We start from the raw sequence: 22,409 nt of genomic DNA, 5'->3' as shown, positions 1-22,409 counted from the left end.
TTTTTACTTTTTCCCAGTTAAGGCTATAAAAGACAGCAATCTTCTCCACTAGAAAGTAAAAAGGAGGGGTGTCTATTATATATTTAAAATATTTTATTTGCTTTTAGTGAAACTCAAGCATTTCAGTGTAAGAAGTCTACTCCTAATATCCATGATTCCTTATTTACAGCTTGATTGGGTATCCCGCGAAGTGACCATTTCGGTCATAAATATTACCAACTATTAAACTTCTTCACTAGAATTGTCTACACCGGTTAGAATTGATGAAGATGATGAAACCAGGAAAAACTGCACCTTGTAACGCCCGGAAACGAATCTGCAGGAACATACATGGAGGTTATCGAACAGAATCAGGGCATGAATTAAAATGGGACGTTTAAGAAGTTATTATTTCTAAAGGTATCTTCGCGTAAATTTATTGCAAATTGGAGTTGACTGCGTTAAAATGCAGCAATGTTGACGGGAATAAAATCTCGAGTCCCAAACCCTGCATTTCGGTGTATATGAAACTGATTGTGCTCAGATCGGTTCAGTTTCAAGTGCACGTGAAACAAGTACCAATATCTTGGATTTTAATTTCACTTGATTCGAAAAGCGACACGGTGGCTGAATCGCGGAATTAGTTTAAAAATCCCTTCGCAGTTTACTTGGTTCGGTTCACTGCCTGAGATTCGGCAGCCTCACTCGCTGAAAGTGCTTTCTCGCCGCTCGGCAAGTAACCGAAGGACAATACTTAACGCTGAATTTGTTTTGAGGGACAAATTGTGTTAATCCGCAGTTAAAACGCTGCTTCATTTGTCACAGATCTCTTCTGCGGAGAGAGAAGCTGGTAGTAATCACATTTTGCAAATTAACCCAAAACTAATCTCCCGAGAAAACAAAATCAAATTTTGGATTTGATAATGGCCATTAGTTGGTGGGACCAATCCGATGAATCAGTATTTGCACGATCTTATTCCAGACAAAGGATCAATTGACTTTGAAGAATCTGTGTGTTCTGGGTCTGCAGATCTCTGGTCAGAAATAGTTGGATTGCACGGTGCATCGATGGTTGCGGGTTTGACCCGTTGTCCCATGTCCCCGATTCGGACGCTTCCTTACCTGAGCCATCGCTTTTCCTCTTGGGGGTCCTTTTCTCCGACTCCACGGGGGTGTCTGGCGGCCTGACGTAATCCCCAGGAACACTGGATGCCACGTTGGGGTTGTTGGCAGTCAAGCCGGGGTTGCAGTCCACCAAGTTTGGAGGATTCGACCCGAGATCGGGGGGGCCCGACTCCGGTTGGACACAGAGAGCGTGCCTGGCCAGGGGAGGGGGCGAGGAGATCTGGGGGATGTGCCAGGTAGCTTGGGCAGCTGATTGTTGTTGCTGCTGCTGGTGACCTCGGTGGTGATGATGTAGGTGATGATGATGACGCTGAGCTGTAAACATGTTTTCTTCATTAGGAAATCCAGCTATGATACAAGAAGAAGACAGGTCTGGAAAAGCCACATGGTCTGATCTTCCGTTAAGAGCTAGTGGAGACTGGGAGAAGTGGTGTAGACTCTGGGCTGGGGTATGTGAGCTGCGCAGGCAGCTAAATATTGTATGATCCATGGTAGCAGGGTTTCAAATTCCAAAAGGCTGGAATTATATCCAAAGCACCTTCGATTTCAAAGTAAACAGCTTCCAAAAATGCAAGGGTCTTTAAAAGCGATCTGGATCAATCGCTCTTTAACAGCCGGTGATCTCAGAGTAAACACACACACGCACATATACACACACACACACACATGCACACACATACACATACACACACACACACACACACCAGCTAACCCTGAATCTCGGATGACAAGTGAAGCCAATCGCACGTTGTCCCAGGAGCTAGTTTAAGGGGGAAATCGTGGAAGATATATAAATAGCTGGTAACGTGAGAGGGGGGCTGGATCTTAGGCGAGGTCTCAACCACATGTGAAGCTACCTCCAAAAAAAAACCAGCCCTATAAATCATGACAATTAACGACCGGAAATTCGCAGGCGCAGAGAAACAACTTTTCTCAAAGTTAAGGGGAAGCTTTCTTTTTTTTTTCCGCATCGCGATAAATTGTTTTGATTTGCTGCTGGTGAATTTAAAATGTAGTGCGTTTGCAGTTAACGGTTGAGGTGGAAGAGGAGGCGGGCTGTTTTATTTCCAAAAAATTTCTTGGCACCTCCAGGGTTTCAGATATCCAGAACGTTTGTACCTCGGGGGATGGAGGGAGGGGGCGGAGGGGGTTCGGAGAAACCTGCGGCTGTCAATCAGAGCCTCAGGAACTGGCTCGAGTTTGAATTCTGACTGCAGCTTTTATACCAGGGGTCTTCAAGGGATGAGTGAACGGCGTGAGCGTGTGTATATATGTGTGTGTGAGAGAGGGGGAGGGCGTGCCCTGACATAATTCCCCATAAAGACAGAAAATTACAACTTCAGAAGATAGGATAAAATCTGAACCTATGAATTATGAACTAATTTTAATATCGTGCATGAGGAAAATCTGATTTCCCAGCCCAAAACATTTTTTTTTATTCGGCAACTCTGTCGTAACTTTATTTTGTTATTTAGATGGTTTTAATTGAATTTAAATTTAAATTTAAACCTAAGTGAAAACTTTCCGGTTTCATTATTTATTTTAATCAGTTTTCTAATGTTCATAATATTTTCGTTGAACCTCGTCTAAATCGAATTGTGGAAAGTTGTCTCAAATACGGTTAAATTCTAGGTAAATATAGTTTTTAAAGTGTATTGTTAAATTAATATTAAACAAAATTTAGCGGTTGATACATTTAATTAATTGAATAAGATCATTGTTTAAAATAGCAATAAATAAGTACAACATGCAACAGGTATTTTAGATAAAATGGAAACAATATTTATATCCTTTACTGAACAGGAAAATTCTAGTGTAACTTTTTTACTTTGACATAATAAGGCTTTTCTCAGGTGTCTTTCATTGCAGATGAAATACTTTAAACGAGCATCGAAATTCTTACTCTGTGATATACTCCATGAAATACGCAAAATAATTCTCCGAATTCTCTGAACTATTTGAAGCACATATTTAATATGCACATCAATAGTATATTCCAAAGTGTAGTTATAAATCGTAATAGCGACTGATTTGAAAGTAACGCCAGCGTATAGCACCCATAATAAGCACATGTTCAGTCTACTGCATTGTGGAAGAATGCTCGCTATCGCTCCGTCAAGGTGCTGACTCGATAATGTTGGTTTTTAGAAGTATGTAGGAGAATTAGAACTGATTCTTCTCATGGGCGAGTGCTTGATCCACCACCAGGATTATCACCATGGGCCATGATGCCCCGGTCGGTTCTTCTCTCCGTTCTGCTGAACTTCCCATTCGTGTTTCGGTCATATCGGTGCCGGAAACTTAATTCAATCGGAATTAGGGAGGGCAGCTGTGGAAAGTGTTCACCACAGACCGACAGGTAATGTACTCGTTCTCCAATTGAATGGAACCCAGCGTTTTAGGCATTTTAAGCTAAACTGAACGGAATAACAATTGCGGCAGTTCGATAATCATCTTCATACAATTATTTGAATAATATTTTTCACATGCACTTGAAGTCTCATCTTAACGCATACAACAGCGGACAAATTTTAGGGATAAATTTATATCTCATCTACTGCAAGGGTAGGTTCTCTTCCATTCATTCCAACCTGGTCACGGTAAAGTCCTTTCTGTGTCGATATCTCTGCTAATCCCTGACCGACTAAATTTATTTTGACAATTTTAGTGAATGGTAAAACAGGCACGTAAAATAAACCCGCCCTAGCAACTGCCCAATGCTCACGGTTAAGTTACTCAAGCGGACCTCAGGTGTTTCCGCCTGTTGTTCGTTTCAATGTTTTTTTACGTGAAGTAAGTATTATTAAACATACCGAACGATGCCTCGACTTCAGCAGACTCTGTCTTACTGCCAGCAGAATCCTCGGTGCAGTTACTTTAATTAGCTAGTCTCGAACGGATTTTTACTCACGATTTTTGGAGGTTGAATTTAAACTGTTTTGTCACAGTATTGCTGCGGTAAATTTCCTGACGTTAAGCTTATTTACTTTCAAAGAAGTCAAACTTTTCCTCCACTACAGGAACCTTACGGTCATGGCATAGACCTTTAATAAAATCATGTTTGCTATTTAAAATGGGAAGCGGGGCGAGTCGAAAGAGCAAGACGGGCAAATTTTATTGGGTACTTTAAACTTGGTCTGCCGAACAAACTCTTCCTTCTGGAGTCTACTGAACACGGAGGAAAATCTGCCTACTATGAATGATTCCCTGGCGCTCAGAGACATCTTGGGGATTCTCGCCTTGGCTTTGGAATGGCGCGACCAATAACCATTATTCACAATTTCCAATTGCAGGTCACTTCCCTTGTTAAAGGACCCTTTATTTTACTGCTACAGTGCTTTAGCGCGCTTCCTTCTTTCAGAAAATGAACGAAACGCATTCCTGCTTGAAAACGATTATTTGCAGTTACCTTCAAAGTAATTCTAAAAAATTGCCTGAATTTTGATGTGAAAATTGCAAAAATAAAGGAAATGTCTTTTGAGGTCTGTTTGCTACCATCCACATCAAGGGCAGCAAACGTTGTTAAACTTAGGCGATGGTGCTGCTGAAGGGGCGTGAGGCAGGTGGCAGACTCCCCAACGCAGTCTGCCCGAAGGCTGGGAAAACAGGGGTCAGAGAACCTACACAAAGTCTCATCTCATTAAGCCCGAAACTCGGATTCAGGGTGTTTAGTTTTGCAGCAACACTGAAAAATAGTGAATTTTCACATATGGCAGTGTGCGCACCTGGTGAAAATGTAAAGCTGGGGGCACAAGCCATTTCGTTCAGTGGGTTCACACCAGCCATCAAACACCCATTTTCACTAATCTCATTTTAATCCCACTACCTTCACATCAACCCCACCCAGATTTAACACTCGCCTACAAACTAGGGGAATTTATCAGCGGACAATTGCTTACCAATATGTTTGGGACGTAGGAGAAAAGCGGAGCACTCGGGGGTGGGGAGAGGGACCCACGTGGTAGTCTAAACGCCGCACAAATCGGAGTTCGATACGGGCCGCTGGAGCAGCGTTACTATGCTGGTCAAGTAAACGTGCAGTGAAATGAATGAAGGCAGGAAACGATCAGATTTATTGAATTTATTCAAGTGCATAGGTTTAGGGCAAGCAGCGGGTGAGAGGGCTTCTGAAGATGTTTTTTTCATCCAGAAAGAAACTGCAGGCTGAAATGCACTGACTGAGAAGGGGGTTCAAGGTAGGTCCCCTCGTAACATTTACAAATAATCTGCACCAGACTTGAATCACCAAGGCCAAGGGGGCTGTGGGTCAGATGCTGATAAAAGGGATTCGTGCTGATAAATACTTAATAGTTGGAATGCACGTGGTGGGCGGAAGAACCTGTTCATGTGCTGAATGACACGAGCGCTCATTGAGCAATGAACGGCGTAGAGGAACTGATGTGACAGTGGAAATTGTCACTATGGGTGAGTTTTAATGGCAGCGCGCACACACAAAGCTAGGCATGTAGGAAACTCCTCATATGCACGCACAGGATGGTCAGACATTAAGGGTGAGAATGGGGGAAGGGAGGAAAAGTCGAGTAGAAATATTGGAAGAGAGAAAGCACAGATACACGAAATCCGGAACAAATGCTGAAAATGCTGGAGTTGGCTTCCTGGGAGGGCAGAAGGGTTTGTGTAGTGGGGTGAAATGAAACATTTACCATACCTGAAACACCTGTCCATCCGTTTGCCTCACGGGTACCGCTGTACTGCTGAATATGGTCAGCATTTTTGCTTGAAGGTAAATACAAGGCCACGAGTGGTAGAAAATGTCACGTGATCTACAATCGCTACATCATCTGCCTTACTTATCCCTGGTGTTCATAAGGGATATCGCTTCTCACCATTACCGTATGATGGGATTACACCAGTGACTTTGTGACACAATGCATTAGAGCACTTGGAGTGTCACGGACTGAACAATGAGTGTCATTGTAACTACCATTGTGTTAAAATGGGCCCAATTGAATGAGTGGTAACTGTAATTTAAACTCACCTCCATAATTTACAGGCAGATTGCACTGCCTGAAGGAGAAATGCACCATAGCTGCACTGATCTGGGAGATAGTGAAGAATGACACAACATGCCAGGAAACAACTCTCTGACAATTCACCAACACTGTGCAGCGATGTAAGCACGATAACTGGCCAGCAGTTGCAGGGCAGCAGGAAGTTCTGCACATACTGAATACACTGCAAAAACATTGGGAAGGAAAGCTGAGTGGTCAGTGGCAGGACCCAACCTCTCTGATACATTGGCTCTAAATTTAAAATGATCTCACACGTATGGTAAAGTTAATGATTTTCAAGTATTATATTTCACTATAGCAGCACTGGCTTTGAGCAATACGTCCTGATCACTCATATCCATTAATAAGGATTCCCAAATCCCATGCTTTATTTCATTGCTGTGTTCAGCTTGATGCTCACAAGATTTATTCATCTCTGCACTGAACTGAGGCTGTGGCCTGCAACTAACAGGCTATTAGATCGGCTGTGACTGAATTCGTGTCTGTGGACTCTCTTTTGTCAACTTGAGTTCTGAATGGCATTTGCTTATTTTTATTGTTTGCACAATTTGGTTTTTTTTCTGCACTTTGGTTATTGACGGTCTTCTTTTTACAATACGCTCTACTGGGTTTCTTTGTTTTGTGGCTGCCTGTAAGGAGACGATTCTTAAGGTTGTACATAGAGCAGATACTTTGATAATGTACTTTGAACTTTCAAAATTATATCGCAGGTAGATAGGGTCATAAAGAGAGCTTTTGGCACATTGGTCTTCATAAATCAAAGTTGGGATGTTACGTTGAAATTGGTGACGCCAATTTGGAGTATTGTGTGCATTTCTAGTCTCCTACTTACAGGAAAGATATCAATAAGATTGAAAGAGTACAGAGAAAATTTACAAGGATGTTGCTGTGAGTTGTTTCCTAGAGCATTAGAGGATGAGGAGAGATTTGTTAGAGGTACACTCAATTTTGAGGTTTTTAGATAGAGTAAATATTTTTTTTCCACTGAGGTTGGGTGAGTTTAGAACTAGAGGCCAAGGGTTAAGGGTGAAAGGTGAAATGTTTAAGGAAAACAGAGGGTGTTGATAGTACGGTACGAGCTGCCAGCAGAAGTGGTAGGTGAGGGTTTGATTTTGATATTTAAGTGAAATTAGGATCAGAACACGGATGAAAAGTGGATGGAGGGCAATGGTCTGGATGCAGGTTGATGGGACTAGGCAGAATAATAATTTGGCATGGACTAAATGGGCCAGAGGGCCTGTTTCTGTGCTTTATGACTATAATAGTGGAATGATGTATTCCTGGTGTCTGAGATTATTGGCAATGCAGTGGAATAAGTTTTTTTGTGGAGAACCCAGTAATCAAGACCATCTCATTAGCCTATTCTGCTTTCTCTTCTTTGGCTTTGGTTTCCATTTTCTTCCTCTGCTCATCCCTCCACTTCTTGCTATTTTGGCAAAATGGAAAGGTTGAAAATGTATTAGTAATGCACAAATGTTCACAAATTTCTACTATCCAATGTGGTCAAAAAAGCAAATTTGCTTGAACACACTGTGTTTAAAATCATCACTCTTAAGAAAGGATCCAGTGCTTTCCCAACGTACATGACGAATAAACTCTTCTTGGGCTTCCAGCTGGGTACAATCATCGATTATAACCGTTTTGATGACAAGCTCTGCCATCTTCATCAGAGATGAAGACGATGAAGATGGCAGACTTTGTCGTCGTAACATCGGTTATAATCAATACCAGTACCCGGTGGAAGGCCGAGAAAAGTTTATTCATTCATCACTCTTACTATGGGATATACTACTCCTTGTATGCTTTTATTAGTTTGTTTTCGCCAGTCAAATGAAGAGGGTGAGGATCAACAGAGAATGAAAGTATTGTGACGCCAGCCAGAATTCAGGGAATTGACTAATAAGACACATTTTGTATGGTAAGGTCATACACATCCCTGAGTTGACCTTTGATATACAGTCATGCACATGCCATGTCATGTTCTCATTCCAAATGCTGCTCTTCAGCACAAGAAAATAAATAGAGTGCTTCACTCTTTCATGTTTCTGCTCTATCCAGCAACAGAAAGAAATGGTGAGATGTTGTAAAACTTCACTCCTTTAGCTTGAAAAGATCTCGCTGCATGACTGTTTGTGTTTTTGACTGTTAGCAACATCAGCCTCAAGTGGAATATAAAGTTGAAGCGGGTGGGAGATTTTAGTGGCAATCCTTTTTCTGTCCCACACATCGCTTCTCCCTTAGACTCACAAAGGGGAAATCCTTCCCTGAAAATACTAAATGGATACGGTCTTCTGCTGAGTACCTTTTGTCCTTCCCTCCTCTGTCTCTTACTATCTTTCCTTTCAGTTAGTCCTGACGAAGGGTCTCGGCCCAAAACGTCGACAGTGCTTCTCCTTATAGATGCTGCCTGGCCTGCTGTGTTCCACCAGCATTTTGTGTGTGTTGTTTGAATTTCCAGCATCTGCAGATTTCCTCGTGTTTGCTCTGTTTTAAGGTAGCTTGTTTTGCACAGTATGTTCATTCTAGATTGATCGTCATGGAAACAAACCCTTAGTTAGGCCCATCGAGTCTGTGCCAACCATCAACCACACATTTATACGAATCCTACATTAATCGAATTATTTATTCTCCCTACATTTTTATCAATCCCATAGACTCCATCATTCCTCTCTGCACAATTTAGAGTGGCCAATTAACCAACCAGCTCTCAGATCTTTGGTACATGGTAGGAAATAGGAGCAACCAGTAGGAAGCCACACAGTCACAGAGAGAGTATCCATCATCCAGAGTCAGGTTTGCACCTGGTCTTTGGAGCTGGAAGGCAGCAGCTCCCCTAGCTTTGCCACTATATCTTCCAGTCATGCTGCAAACCCGAGGCAGTGCCCACTAATGCACCTGGGCTGACAACAGCTAAACTGGGCAGAAGTTGTAAATTAACTACAAATTCCTTTAGCACTTTAGACAGCATTCCCATGAGCAAAGAACTCCAGAAAAACAGGCCACTTGTATAATTGTAGCAAAAGATGGTCGTTTTGCAGCATCAACAATCTGAAGATAGTAGACAATTATCTTAAATATTTCTTGCTGGTAACATGTTCTACGAAGGTACTGATTAGCTTTTAGGTACTGGGAATCTATCCCCAGATTCACTTAAAATTCAAAATCTATTGCTCTTTGCCTCATATATGCCTAATGACTAAAGATTCCAATACCACTGGAGGTGATCAAAGATTTGTGAACCATTCATGAGGCAATTTCTGCTCATTTCTGTTCTAAAAGGCCAACCCCCAATTTGAGACCATGATCACTAATTGTAAACTTCTTGGCTAGGAAAAGTATCTGTCAGGCTACTTGCAGTGAGATCACTTCTGAGTCCTCGAAACTCCAGAACAAATTGGTGTACACACACACACACACACACACACACACACACACACACACACACACACACACACACACACACACACACACACACACACACACTTTATCTATCTACTTATCTATTTATTTGCTGAGATACAGCGTGGAATAGGCACTTCCCGCCCTTTGAGCCACACCATGCAGCAACCCTCAGCTTAACCCAAGCCTAATCATGGTCCAATTTGCCAAATTACGGGATAATTTACAATGACCGATTAACCTATTAATCGGTATGTTTTTGTACTGTGGGAAGAAACTGGACCACCTGGAGAAAACCCACATACTCCATGGTGAGGACATACAGATGACATCACGATTAAACTCTGAACTGCGACACCCCGAGGTGTAATAGACTCATGCTACGGTGGCACCTTCTCAGTCTCTCATGTAAAATAACCTTGGCAACTGTATACCATGTTTCATATCTGGTTTCAGCAAGGTATTATATAATTGCAATAAATCTTATACATTTACAGTATATTACTGTCTCTTTGTACTAAAGGCTAATAAGCTATTTGTTTTCTCATTTCTTGCTGCAGCAGCATAACAACTACCTGTAATTCACATACTAACATACCCAGGCCCCTCTAAATAGCACCTTTTAAAAGTATCACACACAAAATGCTGGAGGAACTCAGCAGGCCAGGCAGCGTTTAATGAAAAAAAGTGCAGTCGAAGTTTCCGGTCATTCCAGTTGTATGAACCATCCTTCTGTGTCATCATACCCTTTGTGCCCTTATACGAATTCCTCCTGAAAATCTAATTATACTACCTCGACTGGTTCCCCTTCTCTCCCACCAGCCCATCTATTTAGAAAACACAATATTCCTTTCATAAATCTGTTGTGACTCTCATCAGCCCTGTTATAATTAAATAAATGTTTTGTTACCATGTTCCTAATAACAGATCGCAGCAATTTTTCTGTCCCCGAACACAGGTTTATAGTCTATATTTACTTTTTTGCTTCCTTCCTCCTTTCTTCAAATCTAGTGATACAACAAAAATAAAATCATAAATTCAAAGATATATAGAAACTAACAGGATAATTAATCTGTTTAATTCATAGACTTTAAAAGGTCAGCTGTGACTAATTCCACCTACTTACTTTGAAACTGTTTATTACTTGTTTTCAAATATACCTCTATCATTTTAGAACTATGCATATATTCATCTTACACCAACACTTCAGACAGAAGAAGTTGTCATGATGGGAGATTTTAATTTCCCAAATATAGATTGGCATTCCCCTAGAGCAAGGGGTTTAGATGGGGTGGAGTTTGTTAAGTGTGTTCAGGAAGGTTTCTTGTCACAATATGTAGATAAGCCGACAAGAGGAGAGGCTGTACTTGATTTGGTATTGGGAAATGAACCTGGTCAGGTGTCAGGTCTCTCAGTGGGAGAGCATTTTGCAGTTAGTGATCACAATTCTATCTCCTTCGTGATAGCGTTGGAGAGGGATAGGAGCAGAATTTTGGGAAAACATTTAATTGGGATAGGGAGAAATATGATGCTATTAGGCAGGAACGGGAGCATGAATTGGGAGCAGATGTTTTCAGGGAAATACACAGCAGAAATGTAGCAAATGTTCAGGGACCATTGGCACGAAGTTCTCCATAGGTTTGTTCCATTGATGCAGGGAAAGGATGGTAGTGTAAAAGAACCATGGTGTACAAAGGATGTAGAAAATCTAGTTAAGAAGAAAAAAAAGCTTACAAAATGTTCAAGAAACTAGGTACTGTTAGGGCTCTGGAAAATTACCAGGTTGCTAGGAAGGAGCTTAAGAATGGAATTAGGAGAACCAGAGGAGTCATGAGAAGGCCTTGGTGAGCAGGATTAAGGAAAACCCAAGGCATTCTACAAGTATGTGAAGAGCAGGAGGATGAGCCGTGTGAGAATAGGACCAATCAGGTGCAATAGTAAAAATGTGTGCATGAAGTCGGAGGAGGTAGCAGAGATAATTAATGAATACTTTGCTTCAGTATTCACCAAGGAAAAAGACCTTGGCAAATGTGGGGATGACTTACAGCAGACTAATGCTTGAGCATATAAACATTAAGAAAGAGGATGTGCTGGAGCTTTTGAAAAGCATTAAGTTTAGATAAGTTACCGGAACCAGATGAGATATACCCCAGGCTACAATGGGAAGCGAGGGAGGAGATTGCTAAACCTCTTGCATGATCTTTGGTCTTTGCATCATGAATAGGGATGGGAGAAGGACTGAAGGATTGAGGAGTTGCAAATGTATTGTAAAATGCAAATGTAAAATATAATCTCAGTGGGAGAGCATTTTGGAGATAGTGATCATAATTCTATCTCCTTTACCATAGCATTGGAGAGAGATAGGAACAGACAAGTTAGAAAAGCGTTTAATTGGAGTAAGGGAATTATGAAGCTATTAAGCAGAAAATTGGAAGCTTAAATTGGAAACAGATGTTCTCAAGGAAAAGTACGGAAGAAATGTGGCAAATGATCAGGGAATATTTGTGTGAAGTTCTGCATAGGTATGCTGCAATGAGACTGGGAGGTTACGGTAGGGTGCAGGAACCGTAGTGTACAAAGGCTGTAATAAATCTGGTCAAGATGAGAAGAAAAGCCTATAAAAGGTTCAGAGAACTAGGTAATTTGTTTGTTGTCCAAAACACTGAAACACACAAATCATGCGTGCAACTGAGGAAAAGAGAACTGTTTAAGCATTTAATTTTAAGATTATGTTAGAGGGCCTTGAGTAAGCCTAGTAATTTCTAGGGTAGGGACATGTTCGGCACAACTTTGTGGGCTGAAGGGCCTGTATTGTGCTGTATGTTTTGTATGTTTCTATGTTTTTCTATATTTCTATATACACATTCAATGTTAGTTTTTGTTGATTCATTTGGGAAGGTGTTGCTGGAGAAATGGAGGATTCAGGAGTCACGTCACTCAAAAGAGTGTGAAATAATAATTTTGCAAATGTTCTTCTTTGATTTCACTCAACCTCAGAAACAAAACATTCTTCACTGTTTAGTATCACTCATACCCTAAACCTTTGGTTGCTTCCTATCAGATACCCACACTCTTAGCCAAGCTGGGCAAATACAACACAAAACAGCAGTATTCATTTGACAAATGTGGAAGCTGTCCAGATGTGCCCTTTGTACAAAACAACAACAGCACCAGCCAATTTGTGCTTAACAATCTACAATTAATCTCCAGCAAAGTGATGGAAGATGATGTCAACTCTGTTATCAATCAGGATTTTTTTCAGCAACGATCTGCTCAAAAGTGTTCAGTTTGGTTTCCTCTAATCTTTTTTACAGCTGAGTGGATCAACTATTGCTGTGAGCAGGAAGTTTTTACATGGTCTTAAAACTGCAAGGCACATTATATTAACATTATATAAAAGAAAATTCCAGCAGCACTGCTGCAAAGGCTATGCAAGCGGGAGCATTTCAGTTACTGCGCGGTTGCACACCCTTGCAATTTAGAGGGAACTGCGCTCCTGGGACACTCAGCTCTGGAGCCCACTGAGGCCTTGGATGAAAAACAAAGGAAAGTGCCAAATTCCTGAGGTGAGATGCAACTATCCACTCAAAACATTTAACTCTGTGGTATCAATGAGTTTTATTAAAACTGAAGTCAACTGAAATAAGAAGGAAAAAATGTCTTCACTAATTGAATTTATAACCTTGCACCTAAGAAAATTGCTGAAGGCCAGTCATGACAGCTCCAGAAGATTGGTGTGGGATTTTATTCAGACAGCTTTTCAGATCCAGCAATTTTCAGTTGCTTCTTCAATAACTTTCTCTCTGTGATAGGATCAGCTTCAGGAACATTCTCTGATAATTACATAGTGTTACACTCTGTAATTCATTAGGTGATGAGGCAATTGTCATAAGTGTGCTGATGTGGCAAAGCAAATCACGATTGTCAAACAACTGACATCAGAATCTGGTTTAATATCACTGGTATATGTCGTGAAATTCGTTGCTATGCAGCAGCTGTACATTGTAATACATAATAATAAACTGTGTACATTACAGTAAGAAGTATAGATATTTAAAAAGTTAAATTAGAGCAAAAAGAGAGAAAAAAAAGTAGAGATAGTGTTCATGGGTTCAATGTCCATTCAGAAATCTGATGGCAGACAGCAAGAAGCTATTCCTAAATCATTGAATGTGTACCTCCTCCCTGATGTTAGAAATAAGGAGAGAGCATGTCCTCAGTGATGGGGATCCTTAATGATGGATGACACCTTTTTGAAACATCTCTCCTTGAAGTAGTTCTGGATGCTGATGGGGTTAATGTCCATGATGGAGCTGACTGAGTTTACAGCTTTCCACAGCTTCTTTCGATCCTGTACGGTGACTCCTTCCCCCCCCCCCCCCCCATACTAGATGGATAGATTAGCCATGATCATTTTTAATAGAGAGCTTAGCAGACTAATCTTGGTCCTGTTTTGAAGAGACAAGAGGCTGCAGATGCTGGGATGTGGAGTAATGGAGTAACACACAAAGTGCTGGAAGAACTTAGTGGGTCAGGCAGCATATAAGAGGGAGATAGACAGTCAGTGTTTTGGGTCAAGATCCTGTATTGGTGTCCAAGACATTTACTGTCCATTTCCTTCCAGAGATGCTGCTTGACCCACTGAGTTACTCCAATGCTCTGTATTGTTCCTGCTTCTACTTTCTTTTGTTACTTTGAACCAACCATGTTGCTTGAGATGGTTGACCCTCTACCTGATTCGCTGAAGCCTCTCTTCCATTTGCAATACTAATGGCAGGAAATGGACTACATCTCGGATTCCTGAGAGAGGTTGCTGAAGAGATGATGGATGCATTGGTTATGATCTTTCAAGAATCACTTGATTCTGGCATGGTCCCAGAAGACTAGAAGACTGCAAATGTCACACCACTCTTTAAGGAGGAAGGAAGGCAAAAGAAAGGAAATTATAGCCAGTTAGCCCAAACTGAGTGGTTGGGGAAGTGTTGGAGTCTATTATTAAGGATGAGGTTTCAAGGTACTTGGCAACTCATGATAAGTCAAAGTCAGAAGAGTTTCTGTAAAGGGAAAGCTTGCCTGACAAATCTGTTAGAGCTCTTCAAGGAAGTAACAAGCAGGGTGGACAAAGGAGAGGCAGTGGATGTCATTTACTTGGATTTTCAGAAGGCATTTGATAAGGTGCCGCACATGAAGCTGCTTAACAAGATAAAATCCTATGGCATTACAGGAAAGATACTGGCATGGATAGTGGAATGGCTGACAGGCAGGAGGCAGTGAGTGGGAATAAAAGGGGCCTTTTCTGATTGGCTGCCAGTGACTAGTGGTGTTCCTCAGAGTTCCGTATTGGGACTGCTGCTTTTCACATTGTTTGTCAATGATTTGGATAATGGAATTAATGGCCTTGTGGCAAAGTTTGCAGATGATATGAAGATAGGTGGAGGGGTAGGTAGTACTGAGAAAGCAATGTGATTGCAGGACTTAGACAAACTGGAAGAATGGGCAACAAAGTAGCAGATAGAATACAGAGTTGTGAAACGTATGATAATGCATTTTGGTAAAAGGAACCGTAGTGCAGACTATTATCTAAAAGGGGAGAAGTTTCAAACATCAGAAGTGCAGAAAGACTTGTGCGTTCTTGTACAAGACTCCCAGAAGGTTCATTTACAGGTTGAATCTGTGGTGAAGAAGGCAAATGCAATGTTGGCATTTATTTCAAGGGGAATAGAATATAAAATATAACAGGAGATAATGCTAAGTCTGTATAAGACACTAGTCAGGCTGCACTTAGAGTAATGTCAACAGTTTTGAGCCCCATATCTCAGAAAGGATGTGTTGTCACTGGAGAGAGTCCAGAGGAAGTTCACTAGGATGATTCCGGGAATGAAGGGGCTAACATATAAGGAGGGTTTGGCAGCTTTGGGCCTGCACTCAGTGGAATTTAGAAGAATGCCGGCAGGGGTGGGGGAGAGGTAGCTCTCATTGAAACCTACTGAATGTTGAAAGAACCAGAGAGGGTGGATGTGGAGAGGATGTTTCCTGTGGCGGGGGTAACCAGAACTGGAGGGCTCTGCCTCAAAATTGAAGGGCAACTCATTAGAACAGATGTAAGGAGAATTTTTTTTTAGCCAGAGAGTAGTAAATCTGTGGAAAGCTCTGGCACAGACTGTGGTGGAGGCCACATCTGTGCATATATTTAAGGTGGAAGTTGATCTTTTCTTGATAGGTCGGGGCATCAAAGGATATGGCGAGAAGGCAGGTGTACGGGGTTGAGTGAGATTCAGGGTCAGCCATGATGGGCTGAGTGGCCTAATCCTGCTCCTATGTCTTATGGTCTTATGATAAGGAAATTCTCTCCATTTGCTGGATGAGTAAAATTCTAGCAACAAATAAGAAGCTTGAGCTTGACATCCCCCACATTGGTTGACTGACACCACGTTACACACTCCAAATGTCCATTTCCTCCACTGATGGTCTATCGTGTCTACCCTCTTAAAAAACAAAATAGCCACAACTTCTTCAATAGTAGATTCAAATCTATGATATCCACCAGCTTGAAGGGCAAAGTCTGTGGCCAGCCTACCAGCTGAAAATCACATTCAGTCACACATTCCCATAACATGGAGTCATATCGTGGTTCCTTCATCAGCACCGGATCAAAACTTTGGAACTCCTCCCCTGCTGTTCATTATAAGAGCTATTCCAGCTCAAGTAGATGTTCACCACCACCATTTTAGTACGTGGTAACACATTAAATGCTAGCCAGCCAGCATTCAATTCAATTTCAATTGTTCCATTTAATATCAGAGAATGTATACAGTATACAATCTGAAATTTTTACTCTTCACAGACATCCATGAAACAGTAAAAAATGCCAAGGAACTGTTAGAACCCCAAAGCTCCTCTCCCCCTCCCAAAGAGCAGCAAAAGCATCACTCCTCCTCCCCACCCACCATGTAAGCAATAGCAAAGCCCTCAAAGAGATCATGATCTAGAGTCCATCAAAACACTACTGTCCATTCCGCCACTTTGACATCTCAGACAGGCTCTCTCTCACTAGTGAGGGAGAAAGGGGTACGGCTCCTGCGACTTCAAGATGGGAGACCAGCAGCTCGCTGTTTCGATATTGCAATCTGCCACATCACTTGTCTGAGTTCCCTGACTCAAGGACCAACTGACTCTTACTCACCATAGAGAGAGAGAGAGAGAAAGAGAGAGTTCAGGTGCCTTCTTTCGACAGTAAAATACATTGCCTGCTGTCTCGATGTTTCAATCTCCCACAATGTTTTAGTTGGAGACATCGGTGAGGAACTGGGGTCATTTGAACTGCCACCCAAAGGGGCACATCTTCCAGGCCATACCTGGAAATATCAATATGCCAGGCCATCTGGTGAGTCAGAGAACAAGAACTCACTGCCAATGGCAAACCATAGTTTGAACTGCAGCTGCAGATCATGCACTCTGACAAGACCCCAACCAACTTGAAAAGAAAAAAGAGACATGATAAAAGAAGAAGAAGCTTTCATGCATGAACTGGAAGAAGTCGCCTGGCTCTGCAAAAACATCTGGTGCCATCTTTATCTCCTTGTATTCCATGTGTTACCAAATCAGAAAATCCTAGGTGACATAACAAGCAGTAATGCACTCAATATTTTAAAAGTGGACTGTTGAATATTAGGAACAATTGTGTTTATGTCTCTTGTGACAGAAATCAAAATAGTTAACAGAAATATGTTTTTTAATTGACCTTAGTCCTTCAAGGGTTAAGAGCGTAGAAGTCATTTGAGTTACAAAGAGAGTAAATCTGAGATCCATTGAATCTACAGAAACTCTTTTGGGAGGAAGAAAATCCTGTTTGGGAAACAGTATATTGTGTACATGACGGGTTGAAGGCCAAATACACTGCATAACATTTTAGAAATGTTGAGATGAAAGTTATTGAACTTCCATCTGTCAGAAGCAACACCCTATTCCAATAAACTTCATCTCCTGTATTTTGCCAGCTTCTAATTTGCATGAAGGATATTGTATGAATGTATCTTTCAATAGAACTTGTGGATTTTTCAAATCCTGTTAATAAATGCAATAGACAATGAACTTCATTCTCTCTGTGTTTTCCTTTGAGTCAGTTGATCAGATTTAATACCCTTCTCACTGATATTACTTCCAATGCTCTTAACCCTTGAAGGGCTGAGGTGAAAATTTAACATGTAAAGTAAAAAAGTACATGAAATTTAATTTTATGGATGTGCATATGTGTCAAATTTATTCATTGCACAACAGAGAACCAGACTTGGAAAATTCAGTAAGCTGGAATCAGTTTAGTTAAAAATAGTTTAATATCTATCTGCGGTTTAATTATTCCTTCCATTTTATATCAATCAACGATCAACTAATCAACAAAAAACCATGAGACGACGGACTTGAATTGTTTCAGTAAATGTTATTTGGCATGGTTTGGCCATGAATTCTCAAGATCTCAGAAAGCCATATGGAGAAAGAATTCACAAAATTTAGATTGAGTAAAGCCAAAGATGAATTAAATAATAATAAATCTGAGTAACTTATCAGTGAATATCAAGAAATACTCAAAAGGTTAATCACAGAATAACGAAGTACAAGCTTTCTAAATGCAGTTGCGTACTGGTTGTTGATAGAAAACAGAAGGACTGAGAAAATGTCTAAAATTTATAGGGTAGAGTCACTTTCAGAAATACATTGTCACCTTTGTGATCATTAACACACACCAATCATACTCTAAGACAAGGGCTCCCAACGTAGGGTCCACGGACTCCTTGGTTAATGGTAAGGCTCCATGACAGAAAAAGGTTGGAAACCTCTGTTATGTAAACCAGCAGATACAAATAATTTTTAGCTGAATGACTTCTAAGCTACTGACTTCCTCAGCCCATTGTCAAAAAGTTTTGGTCAATAAACAGAAGCCATATTTAATCAAAATTGTATATCATCACTTTCTAATGAATATAGTGTAAAATGTCTCCATATATTTGATTACTTTTCATTTTGATTAAAAAGAAATTTTAAAAAATAAATCTGTGTACCTGTCATATGACACATTTATATGACTCAAAGTATATAAAGTTTTAATGTTTAATAAGCATTTCTACATATTTTCCCTTTATATGATTTAGAGGGCATTTATTGCACTTGGTTAATATATTGTTAATTAATTTTGTAAACCTGATAAACCTTTTGACTCCTATAGAAATTATTCGACGAAGTAAGTTTTAACAATTGGAGGATATAGACCAAAAGTGTACACCGTGTTTTACAAATGAATTAATGGGGGCAGTTCCATTTTAACCTCTGAACACATTTTTTTATTATGTCTCTAAGCCCATACAAAGGTAAAATATTTTAATTATCAGATATAATACTGACAATTTACATTGCTGGCAGGAAATAGTGCCATAGAAATATTTCGATATGGCATGGATTTCTTTTCCCATCTCAGCAGGAGTTTGGGGAGGAGGCTGGAAGGGAAGGACGGGATTTTATTCCAGGATCCTCTGCATTCCCCTGAGCTCCATTAAGGAAGGGGGAAGGGTTTCCTGCTGAGGCAGACATCTGCAGCACTCAGTAAGCAGCAGGATTGTCGTGCAGCTCCTTTTCATGGTTGCTAAGTGTCTGATTTCGAAGGGATGCTCTCCCCAAAAGTAGTGCCTTATTTGCATACATTACGATGGAGTTGAACAGCGAGATGATCATTCAATTAGTAATTTACTTACAACATCTGATAACCTTTAGGTAATGCATTCAGTGAAAATATACCGTCAGTTATGTATATAATACAGTGCTTGCCTCTGTACTAAATAGCCCAGTGCTCTATTTATTCCATTAACAACTGTAATGCATAACATCCTCTTTGTATCATATGTTCAGAGATTGTACATGATGTTAATCCCATCAGTTTGCATTACTTTTACAAGGAAGGGATAAAGATCCCAAAACATTAATGGATTACATAAGAAATTCTTGGCAATTATTATCATTGAATTTCTGGCCAAGAAAATGACACAGTGTAAAATGATATAAATGTAGCGGTGTGCTACACAAAAGCCCCAAAAGGCTGGCCATAGCTGACCACAGGCTGGAGGTGAACTGGGCGCCTCTGTCGGAGGTAATGTGGGCCGGTACACCAAAGCGAGATACCCAGGTGGCGATCAGTGCCCGGGCGCAAGATTCGGAGGTGGTGTCGGTGAGCGGGACCGCCTCTGGCCATCTTGTGAACCGGTCCACGATAGTCAGGAGGTGCCGCGCACCTCGCGACACTGGCAGGGGGCCCACGATAACCACATGAATGGGGTCGAAACGCTGGCGGGTGGGGTGGAACTGCTGCGGCGGGGCTTTGGTGTGCCGCTGCACCTTGGCTGTTTGGCAGTGCATGCACGTTTTGGCTCATTCACTGACCTGCTTGCGGAGTCCGTGCCAAATGAACCTGTTGGCTACCATCCGGACGGTTGTCCTGATGGAGGGTGCGCTAAGTTGTGGATGGAGTCGAAAACGTGCCGCCCACAGGCTGCCGGAACAACGGGGCAGGGTTGGCCAGTGGTGACGTCACAGAGTAGGGTCCTCTCACCTGGGCCTACGGGGTGGTCCTGGAGCTGCAAACCGAGACTGCAGTCCTGTAACTAGGGATCTCCTCATCTGCCTGCTGCGCCTCCACCAGTGCTTCATAGTCTACCCCCTGGGACAGGGCTTGGATATTAGGTCTGGAGAGAGCGTCCGCCACAACATTGTCCTTTCCCGAGACATGCCGGACATCCGTCGTGTATTTGGAGATGTAGGACAGATGTCGCTGCTGGCGGGATGACCAGGGGTCGGATGCTTTCGTGAACGCAGAGGTAAGCTATTTGTGGTCCGTGAACGCGGTGAAGGGCCTACCTTCTAAGAAGTACCTGAAATGCCGGATTGCCAGGTATAGCGCCAACAGTTCCCAGTCGAAAGCACTATATTTGAGCTCGGGTGGTCGTAGGTGTTTGCTGAAAAATGCCAGGGGTTGCCAGTGACCCTCGATGAGTTGTTCCAGCACTCGACCGACTGCCGTGTTAGATGCGTCCACTGTGAGGGCAGTAGGGACGTCCACTCTGGGGTGCACTAGCATCGCGGCGTTTGCCAAGGCTTCTTTCATTTTAATGAAAGCGGCGGCGGACTCCTCGTCCCAGGTAATGTCCTTGCCCTTACCCGACATCAGGGCAAACAGGGGGCACATGATTCGGGCAGCTGAAGGGAGGAAGCGGTGGTAGAAATTCACCATACCCACGAATTCCTGAAGGCCTTTGATTGTGTTGGATCGGGGGAAATGGCGGACCACATCTACCTTGGCGGGCAGAGGGGTTGCCCCGTCTTTAGTAATCCTGTGGCCCAGGAAGTCGATGGTGTCGAGCTCGAACTGGCATTTGGCCGGGTTGATTGTCAGGCCGTATTCACTCAGTCGGGCGTAGAGTTGACGGAGGTGGGACAGATGCTCCCGATGACTGCTGCTGGCTATGAGGATGTCGTCCAAATAGATGAAAGCGAAGTCCAGGTCACGTCCCACCGCGTCCATTAACCGCTGAAACGTCTGTGCGGCATTCTTTAGGCCGAATGGCATGCGGAGGAACTCAAAAAGGTCGAAAGGGGTGATGTGTGCCATTTTGGGGACGTCGTCCGGATGCATCGGGATTTGATGGTATCCCCAGACGAGGTCTACCTTGGAGAAGATCTTTGCTCCGTGCAGGTTTGCTGCAAAGTCCTGAATGTGCAGCACAGGGTAGCAGTCCGGTGTTGTAGCCTCATTCAGCCTGTGGTAGTCGCCACATGGTCTCCAGCCCCCTGTTGCTTTGGGCACCATGTGCAGGGGGGAGGCCCATGGGCTGTCGGACCGCCAGATGATCCCCAATTCCTCCATTCACTTGAACTCCTCCTTCGCCAGTTGGAGCTTGTCCGGGGGGAGCCTTCGAGCACAGGCGTGGAGGGGTGGTCCTTGTGTCGGGATGTGGTGCTGTACGCCGTGTCTGGGCATGGCTGCCGTGAACTGCGGTGCCAGAACCGATGGGAAATCCACCAGGACTCTGGTGTAGTCGTTGTCGGACAGCGTGATGGAGTCTAGGTGTGGGGCCGGCAACTGGGCTTCACCCAGGGAGAATGTTTGAAAGGTCTCGGCGTGGACCAGTCTCTTCCTTGGCAGGTCGACCAGTAGGCTGTGAGCTCGCAAAAAATCCGCTCCCAGGAGCGGTTGGGCTACGGCGGCCAGTGTGAAGTCCCACGTGAACCGGCTGGAGCCGAACTGTAGCCACACCGTACGGGTGCCGTAGGTCCTTACTGTGCTACCGTTCGCGGCCCTCAGGGTGGGACCCGGTTCTCTGTTGCAGGTGTAGTGACTCGCCGGAGGTAAGACGCTGATCTCGGCTCCGGAGTCGACCAAAAAGCGGTGTCCCGACCGCTTGTCCCACACATACAGGAGGCTATCCCGATGGCCAGCCACCATAGCCATCAGCGGCGGCTGGCCCTGGCGTTTCCCGGGAACTTGCAGGGCGGGCGACAGCGGCGGGCTTCTGCGCCCCACCGCTGGTGGTAGAAGCACCATTGTTCGTTGGCCTCCTCGCCACTGCCTCTGGAGTTAGTGGGCTCTGCGGCTGGGCTTGGTCTGGTCTGCTTCTGGGAGCGTGGCCTGGTGATCTGTGCGACAGACGCCCCACTCTCCTTCTTGGCTTTCCACAGCACGTCCGCCCGGGCCGCCACCTTCCGGGGGTTGCTGAAATCCGCGTCGGACAGCAGCAGGCGTATGTCCTCGGGCAGCTGCTCTAGGAACGCCTGCTCAAACATGAGGCAGGGCTTGTGACCTCTGGCCAGGGACAGCATCTCGTTCATCAATGC

The 22,409-nt window shown here is 43.0% G+C and overlaps 1 protein-coding gene across 1 annotated transcript in view; it reads right to left on the bottom strand.

The window, feature by feature from the left end:
• The window catches only part of meox2a (mesenchyme homeobox 2a), a 39,294-nt gene extending 37,398 nt beyond the window's left edge, over positions 1-1,896 (bottom strand). Inside the window, exon 1 of the mRNA XM_073054134.1 lies at positions 1,102-1,896. Coding sequence (XP_072910235.1) covers positions 1,102-1,594 — 493 coding nt within the window. The 5' untranslated portion in view covers positions 1,595-1,896. The remainder of the gene's footprint in view (positions 1-1,101) is intronic.
• Between the last annotated feature and the right edge of the window lie 20,513 nt (positions 1,897-22,409).

This window comes from Hemitrygon akajei, chromosome 8 (genome assembly GCF_048418815.1).
Source record: "Hemitrygon akajei chromosome 8, sHemAka1.3, whole genome shotgun sequence".
Taxonomy (NCBI): Eukaryota; Metazoa; Chordata; class Chondrichthyes; order Myliobatiformes; family Dasyatidae; genus Hemitrygon; species Hemitrygon akajei.
This window is presented reverse-complemented; position numbering and strand designations above follow the sequence as displayed.